The sequence below is a fragment of the Tiliqua scincoides genome, chromosome 8, assembly GCF_035046505.1.
Source record: "Tiliqua scincoides isolate rTilSci1 chromosome 8, rTilSci1.hap2, whole genome shotgun sequence".
NCBI classification, from domain to species: Eukaryota; Metazoa; Chordata; class Lepidosauria; order Squamata; family Scincidae; genus Tiliqua; species Tiliqua scincoides.
Genome location: NC_089828.1, coordinates 9,420,345 through 9,433,568, shown reverse-complemented (window position 1 = coordinate 9,433,568; position 13,224 = coordinate 9,420,345). Strand labels below are relative to the sequence as shown.

The window sequence follows — 13,224 nt, the reverse complement described above, 5'->3', positions numbered from 1 at the left end:
CCTGATGCAGCCACAGTGCAGCTCGAGGGCAAGGGAACAATCTCCGTGACTGCTTCACTGCAGACTGCACACACACCCCATTGGCATTGCTGCACCAGCGCTGGAAAGATGGACAGGATTGGACCCAAAGTGCTTTTTAGGCCTCTTTGGAAACTCTCTACTGAAAGGGCAGATTTTATATTTCCCAGTAGTAAGTGGTGCCACAACTGAGAAGGCCCAATTCCTTGCTGCTACACCCTTAACTGCTCCCGCCAGTGGAACTCGCAACAGGACCCTCACTGCAGACATAAGGCATCAAGCCCTGATTTCATCTTTTCCCATCATTTGAATCTCGTTTCCCCTCCCCCATCTAAGTCAGAAAGAGAGAGAAGAAACTTCAATGACATGTTACTAGCCAGAAATATCTTTATTGGACCACATAGACTAAGGCAGTGAGGTGCAGAGGTGCTGCCTCTCCTACCAGCTGCCCTGCAACTGGCAAGGAAATTTAGATACCAGGAGAAGGTAAGGAAAAAGTGACACTGGAGGTGGACAGCAGCCTGCAACTTCCACTTGCAGACTCTACAAGCTGGTGTCACCGGCTAAGGGGCAGCTCAGGCAGGGCATCCCAAGTGGAATGGAAGCAAGAATCAGGCATCTGCCTTCTGAGCCTGCAGACCGTCATGGGTGAGTGGAGGGCAGAGCCAATGACAGCCGAGTGCTCCTGCTTCATGCTGCTGAAGGTGCCCAGGCAGTGGGGCTTCCTGGACAAGCTGCAGCCCAGCCTGCTCATGCTCTCGTCTCAACCATGGATTCCAGCAGCCGTGCACTGTTGGTGATGGCCGTCGTGAGGAATATAAAGGTGATCCCTAGAAGACGCAAGGAGCAGGAGAGTGAAACTCTGGGACAGGCATCAGTACAAGGCAGAAACATTGCAGAGCACTCCAGAAACAGGTGGACGCACACAGCTGTCCTGACAAAAGCCACACTCTGTGCCTGGAAGAATATGCCAGGGAAGGGGCTTTGCATGGGGCTTGCTTATCCGCACTCTCTGTTGGACAAGGACTTGGCTGAGCACTTTGTTTCTACCCCCTGCCTGCCAGGAGGCTTCTATGTACACTTTGGGTCACAGGGGGGCTTTCCAAATTGGGTCTGCTTCAGCTGCAGGCAGATTTCCCCCAAGTTGGACTCTGCCTCAGCTCCACATACTTCATAAGCCAGGCAGACCCAGTGCCCAACCTCCCAGCAGCTCAGGTGCAGCAGCTACCTCGTTCTTTGCCCAGGAAGCGGAGTGCAGAGATTTCAGAGAAGGTGCATCCTCCTAAGAAGACAGCCAGAACTACACGCTGCGAGTCCCAGGCAGGATTCTCTTCCACAGCTGCAGCAGCAAGAAGCGAACTGAATCAGGCTAGGGGTGCATGCATGCAAGGAAAAGGATTGCGCTTCATAGGAAGAGACAATAGCATTCAAGCCGCAACAGCACTCAGAAAGAAACTTGCACCACAATCCTATACCTGTTTACTCTGAAGTAAGACCTATTTTGTTCAGTGGCACTTACTCCCACATAAGTGCCTTTAGGATTGCAGACTCAGCCTGCTTGCTAGTCAAATCTGGCAGGATGGGGAAGGGATTCAGCTCAAGGTCTGTTCCATGCCTTGGATGGCACTTAGCTTTTCCATTCATATCCCACCTTTCGTCACACTTGCATATGATTGGATTGTATTGTGAATTACTGATTTGTTTTGAAAAATGTTTTGCTGATGTTTTTTAACTATCTTTATTCTGGAGAACATCCAGAGAGGACACAGTTCCATAACTGCTAAGGAACTGCACAGTTCCATCTACCCACACTGCTCCAAGAGGGGACACAAATGAAGCGCTGAAGAGACTCCCTTAATGGTGCCCTTACAGGAGGAATCAGCCTCGGCCTGCCAATTCCCCTGGGACTCCCGTCCGCTAACCTGCAGAAGCAAACTCGTTCCCACCAAGCAGCCGCACAACCTCTTCCAGGCCCAGCCAACTCCGCCGCTCCAGAACCTGCCAGAGGGGAGCAAGACCAGGGTGGTAATGCCAGCTGCAGTGCACAGGGGTGCTTGGACCATGAGCCCCGCCCTGTCCACCCACAAGTAGAGGGTCATTTGCAGGCAGTTTGCCCAGAGGGGGCTGGGACTTGCATGAGCCCCCAGAGGCACCTGCTCGATGATCTTGCAGCTCAGGGGAACATAGGCGCCGCTGAAGACATAGGCCATGTCCCGAGGCACCTTCAGGTCATAATCCCCGTCCACGCGTGGAATCTGGGGAGAGGGGCAGAATTATCATTCCAGGAGCCAGTTGCTGTCACCCTGCTCCGCACACCTGCTCCTCCCAGCTTCTTGTTTATGCTCAACCTACCAGGCCCAGCTTCTTGCTTATGCCTCGGAAGTTGCTTTTTCTGGCCAGCGAACTGAAGGCATCTGACAGCTTCCCTGGAAGACAAGAGTCAAGGGGAGGAAGTTTCCAGTCCAGCACACAGGGCCCTGCTGCAGAGCATCTCTGATGGGCTTTATGGAAGGAATGCAGTCTGCTTGGGCAACAGGCATTCCTGCCACAGGCTGAGTAAGGGAGCAGCAGGGTGTCACCTCTCACCTGCAGCTCTGTCAGTCACCAGCTTGCTGACTTTGCTCTCCACGGCTGTCAGAGTCTCTCCGGGCACCTGCTCAGTCAGCAGCCCCAGGTGCTTGAGATTATGGAAGGTCAGCAGATGCTCTGGCCCATAGCTCTGTGAAGGAAGAACTGCCACCCATCACCAGAGGAGCCGAGGGTGGGGCACATGCCAAGGCCCGAGCAAGGGGTGACTCCACAGCCCCAGGGAGAAGCAAACCTAGCGTCCTGCCCCCCTCAGAGGTCTACCACTTTCCCACCTCACCTGCAGGTACTGGGTTTTCAGGGAGCGATAGTCCTTTGAAGCAAGCCCTAGAAGGCCAGGAAGAAAAGGGCATCAGTGGGCAGCAACTTCCCTGCCCACTCTCCACACCTCCCCAACCTCTGCAGCGGGACACCCACCATTCTCTGTTATGGACAGCAGGCACAGCATACGCAGACTCTCGATGGGGGAGACCTGCCTCCAAAAAGTGGGAGAGGTCATCAAAAGGCAACCAGTGTGGACTCTGCACCACGCTTTGTCAGGTACCCACACTTCCCCTCACCTGCCGGTCAACGTGCTCCTCTATGAAGCTGAGACTCTCACGGACACTGAACCCTTCCAGCAAGGCTGTCGAGAAAGCCAGGAGCACAGGTCAGAGCCAGCCTAAGCCCTCCGTATCTCCCTGCAGAGGGGGTGGCTTCCTCCCCCTGCTTCAGACATTGCAGGGAGTCCCTACTGCCTTCTGCTTGGAGGAATCCATGACCTCAGGAAGCAAGCCTTGCTACTCTGGCTCCCAGTCATGCTCAGAAGGCCCAAAACTGGCTATCAGAGCCTGAAGGAACATGGCAGCGACTGTCCACCCAGACTGGATGGGCAGGGCCTTGAGTTCCGCCCACAACTGTGGGACTGTCTTGTTTGCCAGTGGTGCCTCCCCAAAGCTGGCAACCTGACTGGTTTGTCACCAGAAGCAGGGCCAGGAGGTGTTTCCTGTCAGGGCTGGCCGGTCAGTCAGAATAAACCGTAATTATCTTTTATATTGTAGTGTTTGCTAGTTGCAGTTTTATGGCCTGATCCAGACCTTCAGACAGAGCAGGTGGGCATTTGGTGGGCCTGGGGCATTTGGTGGGCCACTGTGAGATACAGGAAGCTGGACTAGATGGGCCTATGGCCTGATCCAGTGGGGCTGTTCTTAGGTGCGACATTTGTTTGTCTCTGGGCAAACAAAACAAGCAGAGCACATTTTCTTCAGAAAGAGATTTGGGTGTCAGTGGCATTGATTGAGTTGGGATGACAGAGGCAGAACCTTCCTCCCAGCTTTAGCTGCCAGGGGCTGCTGGGTGCCTGGGCTACTTGCAGGGGCCAGGCAGGGATGGAGGCAGGGGGTGGGCCACTGCTCTTGCCATGTTCTGCCTTGAGCAGCTCCTGAAAATCTTGCTTGGTCTTCTTCTTCATGATGGATTCGCAGGCACCGATATCTGCAGGCACAAGGAGGATGGCAGATCAGCCCAGCCTGAGGCTGTTTGCCCAAGGTGGCCAGCCTCATCCCAGCCCTGTGTGTGCCAGCTGGGACCCCTACGCAAGCTCAGCAGGCGATGCTCCTGTTTCAGGCCCTTCAGCTCTTGGGAGACAAAGGTCTTCATCTGCTTGATGTCCATTCCACGCCGCCGCTGCAAAAGAAGGCAGCAGTTCCAGCCTGGGCCAGTCTAGTACTGTCCCCCCAGTTGCTCCACCACTCACGTCATACTGGGCCTGCAGGTTCCGGGCCTTCTCGCTCAGGAAACCAAAGACACTGGAGAAGTGCTCATTGCGGATCTTGCTGAACACCTGCAGAGAGAGAGGCACCTGGGCACCATGGCCAGCCAACACCAACGCCCTGCCCCTGCAGCCCTCGGTCAGCAGTGCTGGTGCCCTTCTCCCTGTCCCACCAGCTGGCATCACCTGTCCTCAATGACCCTTCCATCCCCATAAGTGCCAGGCCTGGTGGCGGCCTTACCTTGTCTTGGGCATTTAGCAGAACTTTGATGCTCCGGTCTGAGGAGGTGATCTCTGGGCCAAAGTCCACACTGCCTGCAGAAAGCAGCTTCAGAGGCTTGACTGCTCACAGGCCCCCAGTCTGGAAGCAGCCCAGGCCCCAAAGGTTTGCTGTCATGACAGCTGGGCAATGGACACTTCCCCTCCCTGACCTCTGACCCCTCCAGCGAAGGCAGCTTCGGGAACTTACCACATTTGATGCGAAATGTGTCGTCCACCAGGCCTTCATACACAACCTGGGAGCAGAGGGCTGTGACGTAGTCCACATCTGCAATGACAGTCTGTGTCAGGGAGAGGCCGCAGGGTGTGTGACTGCGCATCAGTCTCCCTCAGGCCTGAGGCTGCTCCATACAGACCCAGAGAGAGAGAAGCTGCAACCTGAGAAAAAGCCCCATCAAACATGATACAGCCGGCTTCGGAGGAGACATGCACCGGATTGAGTGGAGACACACCCTTAGATCTACCCTCCTCTCACCCTGCCAGCAGGCGGGTCAGACCCAAATATGGGAGTTTGCCCTGCAACGTCAAGCAGCTCACAGGCGCCACCTGGTGTCACATGGTCAGTTTAGCAAAGTAAGGGGTGCTTTGTTTTGAAGAATCCTGAAAGCCTCTCTTTCTCGGAAACCGCTGGCCTTGGTACAAGGCCTTGGCCGCTTGGCCTCCCCTTGACAGACAAGCTTCTCCTTCCCTGTTGCATGAACAGAAACAATCCGCCTTGGAGAAAGCACAGGATACTGAAAGCGCAACCCTGTCCCCAGTATGTGTGGCTGTTCTCTTTGCTCACTGACAATGCCCCACCCAGCCATACCCTTGGAGTAAGCTGCAGCCCACCTCCTGGGCAAAAGCATAAGAAGAGCCCCGCTGGATCAGTCCAAAGGCCCATCTAGTCTGTCTTTATCTCACAGTAGGCCACTAGGAGCCTCTGGTGGAAGACAGACTGGCTGCAGCCAAAGCCTGACCTCCACCTGCCCACCCACACAAACGCACCCTACCTCTGTCCATGAGGAAAAGGTGACCAATCTCTGGCTTCCGGCTCACACTGTCCCCCTCACTCTCCTCCGCCACCTTGCACCAGAGCTCGTAGACCATCTGAGAGAAAAGCAGACCGCCCCCCTCGTCTCAGAAGCCCTTTCTCTGAACCCCGCAGATGGGGGAAGCACCTGCTGAAAGATGTAAGCCCTACCTCTGTCCCTACCCTTGGCCAAGCAGAACCATCATTTGACAGGTTCCAGATCTGTGAACCTATCTGGCACCAAACGCCCCAGATATCTGTAGTAGAAAGCACTATAGCTCCACCAGGACAGAGGAAGCAAAGCCGCACTTCTGAGAGCTTCCCGCAGCTGCCTCAGCTCAAGTCAACCACACCCCAAAGGCATTCTCCTCTCCCACCCATCCGATCCTCCTGCACTGCCAACACCACACCTTGGCACACCGGCCAATGCCGTAGGTCCTCGTGAACGGCCCAAAGAGGGAGTTCAGCAGCTGCAAGGCCTGGGCCACGGTGCTGATCCAACGCTGATCCCCTTCCTGCAGGAGCAAAAAGAAAACCAGTGCAGTGCCTGGCTGGCAGCCTGGTGAGGGAAGGCTCTCCTCTCATGCCTCATATCTAGTGAATGTACCATCCTCCCTCCGTTACAAACAGAATGCCCTCAGCGGTATGTGATCCTCTTTGAGACATAATCCCTATAGCCCAATGGCCTTTTCCAGGGCCTTGGAGGCAGGAGCTGTGCCAGTGAACTGGAAGCATTCGGTAAAGCCACAGCACACCAGGAACCTCCAGTAGACAGCCAGGCCGTTCCTGCGGCCAGAGCTGGTCAGGCTGCCCCCTCTAGCTCTGTGCTGTCTGACAAACACCTTCCCAGCCTCAGACCCTGCCTGGAGACTCCTGGTCAGCTGCATTAAGAGCAGGGGCTTCGCTGCCACCGAACTCAAGGTCCTCTACAAATTTTGCACCCCCCAGTGCAGTTATTTAAATGGTTTACATCCATGGCTGCATCTCGTCACTGGAGTATAATCAAAGATGCCACATTGTGGGCTGTGGTGGCGAGCAGGGCCCTATTGCCCTCACTGGAAGGCCCCTGTTTGCAGGGGATATGGAGTTAGCTTGCCTCGGGCAGCTGGCACAGTCACTATCCAAAAGGTCTTAACCTTGGAGTGGACTAGCAGTACCAGCTTGGCTGATACCTCTCCCAGGCAGAAGACAGAAAAAACTAGTATCCTGCCGGAGTTCGCTAACACCTGTCTACACTGGCGTTACCTGGGGGTCCCAGCGCCCAGGGCAACCCCCAGTTTTCCACCCCCACCCCTTTTCTGCCCTTCCACCCGTGACCTGGAAGTAATCGCGGTGACGTCATTGTCACCGCAATTACTTCCGTCTGGTTACCTCCTCCGTTCCTCCTTTGGAAAAAAGGGGGAATGAAGGAGGCAGCTGAGGCCCCAACTGAGCCTTCCGCGCTGCTTGTAAGTGCCCTGGAGTTCTCCATGGGAGCGGTTTGGGGCTGCTGGCAGCCTACCTGTCTGGAGTGCTCCTTCCAGCAGCCCCAGACCGCTCCAAAGGAGACCTCCGCACCACTCCATCGGGGCCCAGAAAGCCCAGTGTCCACGCTCTAGGACGCACTCTTGCTGTCTCCGGAAGCCTCTCCTGAGGCAGTGAGAGGGCGGCACCTGGGCCAGAGCATCAGCGCCGATGCTCTAGGCCACCCTCTCGCTGCCTCTGGGGGCCTCTCCAGAGGCAGTGAGAGGGTGGTGCCTGGACCAGAGCAGTGAGACAGTGAGAGGGCGAGGCACCCAGGTCAGAGTGTCAGCGAGACAGGAGTTGCGCTGACGCTCTAGGGCGCCCTGCCCTCTCCTCCTATAAAGGAGGAGGTGGGGGGTGGCCCAGTCCGGTGCTGAGTCGCTGCCTCTTGCTGCCTCTCCAGGAGCGCTCCTGGGCGCCCCTCCTCTATCAGTAGGAGGCTTTCTTAAAGGGACAGAAGCCAGCTGAGCTGCTGACTTCTCTCTCTTTAAAGAAAAAAGCGGGTGGGTGGGCGGTGGGGGGGAGAGTTGAGGAGGTTCCCCTGGAGGGTCGACGCTTGGGGCATTTGCCCCATCTGCCCCCCCAGGTACGCCAGTACCTGTCTAGCCACCTGACGGTGACTGAGGGGAGGTCTCGAAGGCTGGGGTCAAATCTTGTCTTCCTGAGCGACACAGAAAGGAAAAGCTAGACTAAGATATTACAGTGTGTTCCAGCAATTGTGAAGCCAGCTGCACTGTTGCAGCCCTCCAGGACCAGGAGGCAAAAACATCTAGCTAGATAAGAAACTGCACACTTTATGTTAGGATATCATTGCATTCACCTCTAATTTCCAGACCTAAATTTGCCTAATTTCAAACACCTTTTTCTGGTCAATTTTCCCATTTTAATAAACAATTTTATTTTGGGGGAAATTCCTGTCTTGGTTCCTTCCGTAATGGAAATCTGGCAGTCCTCACACTCAGAGTCTTATGACGGACCCGGCAAAGTCTAACATACCAGGGTGTCAATTTGGGTGGGCAGGTCAGCTGGCACCTTGGATGCTGCTTTAATAACTGGCTCCTGTGCTGTGGGCACCTTGGTTCTTAACACATATGGGAGGGAGGTTGCCCCCATGGGGAGAGATTTCCCCTCTGTGGGACTGCCTGTGTCAGGGGGCTGTTTCCATCCCAATTGCTTTGCGAAGGCCATGATAGTGTGCAGAGGTGTGCCTTCTCGTGCCTGTAGATAGCTATGCCAGGGCAAAGAACAGGCAGGCTGGGCACGGGCTAGCCAAACACTAAAAAAACAGTGTTCTTTATTAGGAAAAGGGGTAGAGAAAGGTACATAGGTACATAAGAAGAGCCCCACTGAATCAGGCCAAAGGCCCATCTAGACCAGCTTCTTGTATTTCAGTGGCCCACCAAATGCTTCAGGGAGTACAAAAGACAGCAAGACACAACCTGCATCCTGGTGCCCTCCCTTGTACCTGGCATTCCAAAGTAATAGAGCAGAGAATAAAACTCTCTGTACTGACCAGGAAATAGTCACGAAAGAACTCAGGCAGCTCCATGCTGATAATGTCGTCATCCAGAGGGAGCAGGTAGAAAGACCACTCATCCCAAGTCACATCTGAAGCGAGAAGGGAAGCACAGCAAAGCTCTTCGTTTGACAGCACCTACACTAATGTTGCCCTCCATTACAAGCCAGGGAATAGCAGAAGGCAATGCTGGATAGCCAGGTGAATGCCAGACCTCCTCTGGTCATGTCCCAACCATGCTTGCCAGCCCACCCCCCACACTGATCTTAAAGTTTTTTCCAGATGGATCAGAGCTAGGCCCCTACTCTGCATCCCTGAAACTTACCCCCGTAGATCCCCTCTTCCTCCAGTATCATCTCACAAGTATAGAACTGCAGGGAAGGAGGCACACAGTCATGTAGCCCATGCTCACCCACAGCCCCTGCCCATTGTCAGAATGGTTTCTTCAGGACACACCCCACCCCAACCAGAGCTACTATGCATGCAGAACAAAGGTCTTTTGCCCCAATAGGCACAGAAGAAGCCTGTCCCTAGGCCACAGGAGGCAACCTGGCTGCGCTGCAACTGACCAGCCTCTGGGCTGCAAACCTGTCACTGCGAAGCACACCCTAGGCCAGGAGCAGCAAGCCTGAAGATGCAGAGCTCAGTGCTAGTGAACACCTGGCTGCCATGCACTCACCTTCTGAGGGCTGAAGATAATCTTGTACTTGCGTGTCCGACCAGCTGCTTTGTCAGCATTTACTATGTCTGTAAAAAGACACCCCAATCAGGGCACATACAGGGTAGCTGCCCCCCCAGAGACCACCTGAGGCTGCCCACCAAAGACATCCCACAAGAACATGTGGCCTGCCACCAGGTTCAACAGCACCATGATCTTTGAAATAAAGCACGGAACTCATGAACACAGTCATTTAGAGAGATACGCAGCAAATCCCCTGCAGCTCTGATTGTCCAAGATGACCACCAGCTAAGTGTTCCCATTTGCTTTGGAAGATGGACTTCTGGGCTCGCTGCTGGCTGGCTGGACTTACCCAGCCTTCTGCTGGAATTCTGCTGCCAACCAGGAGGGTGTCATAGGAAAGGCAAGTCAGGCTCCTTCACCCGCCACTGCAGTGATCAGACCACTCAGTGCACCAGTGACTCCCAAACTCACCACTACCACAGCGCCCTTCATCCCCGTTGTGGCAGCACCATTGCCTGAGATCACATGCAATCTCAGCCTAGCAGACCGGGAAGAAGAGACCACGAGGCGCCCTGTAAGAGTGCTGCGGCGCACAGTTTGGGAACCTTCACAACGTGTCAATACGTAACCCAACAGTGCTCCAAAGGTGCCCCACATCTTGGCAAGGAATTATAGTCCACCAGTTGTGTCCCCCCTGCTTGGCAGACGGATAGTCCTAGGTTTAATCCCTGGCAGCACCTGCAACCCCAAAGAGTCACACTGACAACACTGAGCTGGACAAGCCCGCTGCATCCTGACTCCATGGAAAGTGGCTTCCTGCTCCACACTCAGGCACAGGCTGTCTGGACTGGCAGCGCCTACCCTTGTTATTACGGCACCTCCTGCAGCAACCCCAACTGCACGCCCCTCTCTGCTGAAAAAGAAGCTCCCAAACTGGCGGGTGGCCCTGGTAGAGGCCCTGTGCTGGGAAGGGGGGCTGCTGCTCCCTCTGCCCTTTGGGAAGGGCCCCTCTGCCCTTGGCCGCCCTCACCTGCCACGTACTTCACACTCTCGACGCGCGGCCGGACCAGGAAGCACAACCTTGGGGGGAAGGAGCAGAGACGGCAGGCGGTCAGTCGGGGCGCCCTGGTCCTCCCTGCACCCCCAGGTGGGGCACCCAGAGCAGCCCCCTGGGGCGGGGCTCGTGGACACGCACTGGTCGCTGGTGCTGTGGGCCGGCCGGGCCTCTACCTTGTAGAGCTTGTCCACGTCGTGCTGCTGCGGGGGGAGAGGCGGGGAGAGTCGTTAGCACGGCGCCCACCCACCAGCCCACCCCCGCCGGCGCCCAGGGGGGGCACACCTTCAGGATGGAGACGTTGGCGATGCGATCCAGTGGGCTCATCAGGTCGGCCTCGATGAACAGGTCCTTCCGCCCGGGGAGCTACGGGGGGGAGGAGGCACAGCATCAGGATCGAGGCCCGGCCCGAAAGAGGCTCAGGCAGGCCCGCCCTCACACACCGACCTGCTCCAGGAGGTAGACCAGCTGGTCCCGCGCCAGGCGCTTCAGGAGCCCGAAGTCCGGCAGCCCCGGCGCGTCGCGGTGCCCGTGCGAAGCCATGGTGCGCTTCCCGGCCGCTCGTCCTGCCCAGCGCGGGAGAGGAAGGGGCGGCGCCTGGTCGCTCTGCCGCCGCGCCCACGAGGGGAGGGGCAGCCCCAGGCAGCCACTCTGCGGAGGACGAGCGCGTCGCTCTCCGCCTCCTCCTCGGCTAGCCGCTCGTTGGGACCGGCCCGGCCGCGGCCCCAGCCAGAGCCGCGCGCGCCCTCTGTTGAAGCGCAGCGGCCGGCCACCGCTTGCGCCTCCTGCTGGGGCCCGAGGACCGCTGCACTCCGCAGGCGCCGTGACGGCTCCGCGCCCCGCCCGCGGCGATGAGCTCGTCGGAGGCGGCGCGGCTGCTAGACGCGGCCCACTTCGCAGCCCTGAAGCACGCGGCGCAGCGGCGCAAGGACCCGCAGGGCACGCCCTACATCAACCACTCCCTCGGTAAGGCCCGTTCGCCCGCCCGGGGCTGGAAGCGCGCCCTGCGCGGACGCCGGCCCCGCCTGACGCGCCCGTCCCCTCCGCTTCCCGCAGGCGTGGCGCAGATCCTGGCGCAGGAGGCGGGAGTCGCAGACGTAGCAGTCCTGCAGGTAGGGCCCCGCAGCAAAGGAGTGCCCCTGAGCATGTGAAGAGTGCCCCTCAGCAGCCCCCAGCTTAGCGGGGAGCGCGGTCCCAGAGGTGGGCAGGGGCTCCCGCGGCCGGCTGCGGACGGGAGGGGAGGTGTAGGGCTCTGGGCGTCTCCAAGCTCCTCTGCTCGCACTGTGCCCTGCAGGCCGCCCTGCTGCACGACACCGTGGAGGACACGGACACCACCTTCGCGGAGATCGAGGGGCGCTTCGGGGAAGACGTGCGGCGCCTTGTGGAGGAGGTCACGGACGACAAGACCCTCCCGAAGGCGGAGCGCAAGCGCCTGCAGGTCGAGCACGCGGCCCGGGGAAGCCGGGGCGCCCGGCTGCTGAAGCTGGCCGACAAGCTCCATAACCTGCGGGACCTGAACCGCTGCACCCCGCAAGGTCTGTCGGTGGCGTCCCCTCCGGGGGAGGTTGCGGGCATCGCAGAGCCCAGTGTCAGGCCGCCGCTGCCCCCGAAGCTGGAGGGGCTTCCAGCCGTTCCAAGGCATAAATGGGTTCTGGCCTCCCCCCAAAACCTCAGGCCGTTCCAGAGGAGGCTCTGGTGGGCATCTCTGGCACTTTGTGAAGCTAGCCTCGAGACAGGCATGCCAGAGCTGCCTTTTGGGCCGGGGTCTGCTGGCTAGCAGCAGCTGAAGGGTCTGGGGTCAGCACCCACTCCTCCAGGCCAGTTGTTGCAGTGCACCTGGGGGAAACGCATCTGCTGCCATCACTTCCACTTTTTGGGGGTGGTGGTGGAAGTGGGTCATTTCTGACTGGTAGCTTTCTTTGGCCAGGTTGGTCTGAGGATCGGGTCCAGGAGTACTTCCTCTGGGCCTCAGAGGTTGTGAAAGGCTTGCATGGGACAAGCCCACCGCTGGAGGAGAAGCTGCAGGAACTCTTCAAAGCAAGAGGAATCTCTGTGTGACAGGCTGCAGGGGTTGCTGGCCCAAAACTCATGTCCATTTCCTCCTGCTTCAGCTGTCCTGATCACATCTCAGGGCTTTTGAACAGCCTGCATTTTGGCCTTTCTTAATATGAGAAAGGCCCTGCTAACGCAGAGAGTATACAGATATGATCTCCATTGGTATGGCAGACTTTAGTCCATGGTGTTTATGTACTAAGCAACATCTAATAAAGAACAGCAGTCCTAATGGAAAAACTCTCAGGTATCAAACACATGCAACACCATAAGGGGGGCTTGTTTGTAGGAAAATGCAGAAGAGGGGGCTACCAAAGCAATGCTGGGTAAGTGGGGTGACTCACCTTTCTTCCCTGGGAACTATTTTTGCAGACTTCGCTGCACCCCCCCCCCCACTGCTAAGGGAGAGAAAGGCATTCCTGGGCCATTCAACTGGGGTACACACTTGCAAATTCTCCAAGAGACAAACTGCACAAAGTCAGCACTTTTGCCAGCTTGGTGGACAAGCACCTGGAACCTGCTGTGCTGTGCAAACCCAACAATTCTCTGGGAGCTGCAATGAAACAAGCAACTTCTCTGCTCTGACTGAGTGGCCCTGCAAAGTAGCTGGGTGCATCTTGGAGGGGAGAAGGTAGAAGTGCAAGATGCAAGAGAATTGGCCACTGCCACAATCCTTGGCACCCTGAGCTTGAGAAAAGGGACTAGAATGGTGGGTCATGGCTAGAATCAGACACCCGAGATCCAAATTTGGCTTGCAGCCAATTGTGTCATC

The 13,224-nt window shown here is 57.0% G+C and overlaps 2 protein-coding genes across 4 annotated transcripts; one reads left to right on the top strand and one right to left on the bottom strand.

Moving 5' to 3' along the window:
• Positions 1-387: 387 nt before the first annotated feature.
• Positions 388-10,999, bottom strand: VPS33B (VPS33B late endosome and lysosome associated). 2 transcript variants are annotated; one of them, XM_066635077.1, is made up of 23 exons: positions 10,848-10,998; positions 10,686-10,766; positions 10,542-10,603; positions 10,377-10,426; positions 9,344-9,411; positions 8,990-9,035; positions 8,662-8,756; positions 6,056-6,160; positions 5,626-5,722; positions 4,824-4,901; positions 4,596-4,669; positions 4,340-4,426; positions 4,179-4,269; positions 4,003-4,077; positions 3,165-3,229; positions 3,022-3,076; positions 2,885-2,931; positions 2,605-2,737; positions 2,371-2,444; positions 2,172-2,273; positions 1,941-2,016; positions 1,247-1,357; positions 388-848 (listed from the first exon to the last, which is right to left on the bottom strand). In XM_066635077.1, the coding sequence occupies exons 1-23, from the start codon at positions 10,941-10,943 to the stop codon at positions 769-771; spliced, it is 1,848 nt and encodes a 615-aa protein (XP_066491174.1). In that variant the 5' UTR covers positions 10,944-10,998; the 3' UTR covers positions 388-768. The 2 variants fall into 2 exon arrangements, with proteins under 2 accessions (XP_066491174.1, XP_066491175.1); XM_066635078.1 differs by lacking the exon at positions 1,247-1,357 and having other exon boundaries at positions 10,848-10,999.
• A 32-nt stretch (positions 11,000-11,031) lies between these two features.
• On the top strand, positions 11,032-12,692 carry HDDC3 (HD domain containing 3). Of its 2 annotated transcripts, XM_066635080.1 has the most exons (4): positions 11,032-11,366; positions 11,457-11,512; positions 11,695-11,935; positions 12,328-12,692. In XM_066635080.1, exons 1-4 carry the CDS (start codon positions 11,252-11,254, stop codon positions 12,456-12,458), a joined length of 543 nt encoding a protein of 180 aa, XP_066491177.1. In that variant the 5' UTR covers positions 11,032-11,251; the 3' UTR covers positions 12,459-12,692. The 2 variants fall into 2 exon arrangements, with proteins under 2 accessions (XP_066491177.1, XP_066491176.1); XM_066635079.1 differs by having other exon boundaries at positions 11,032-11,512.
• Positions 12,693-13,224: the final 532 nt, after the last annotated feature.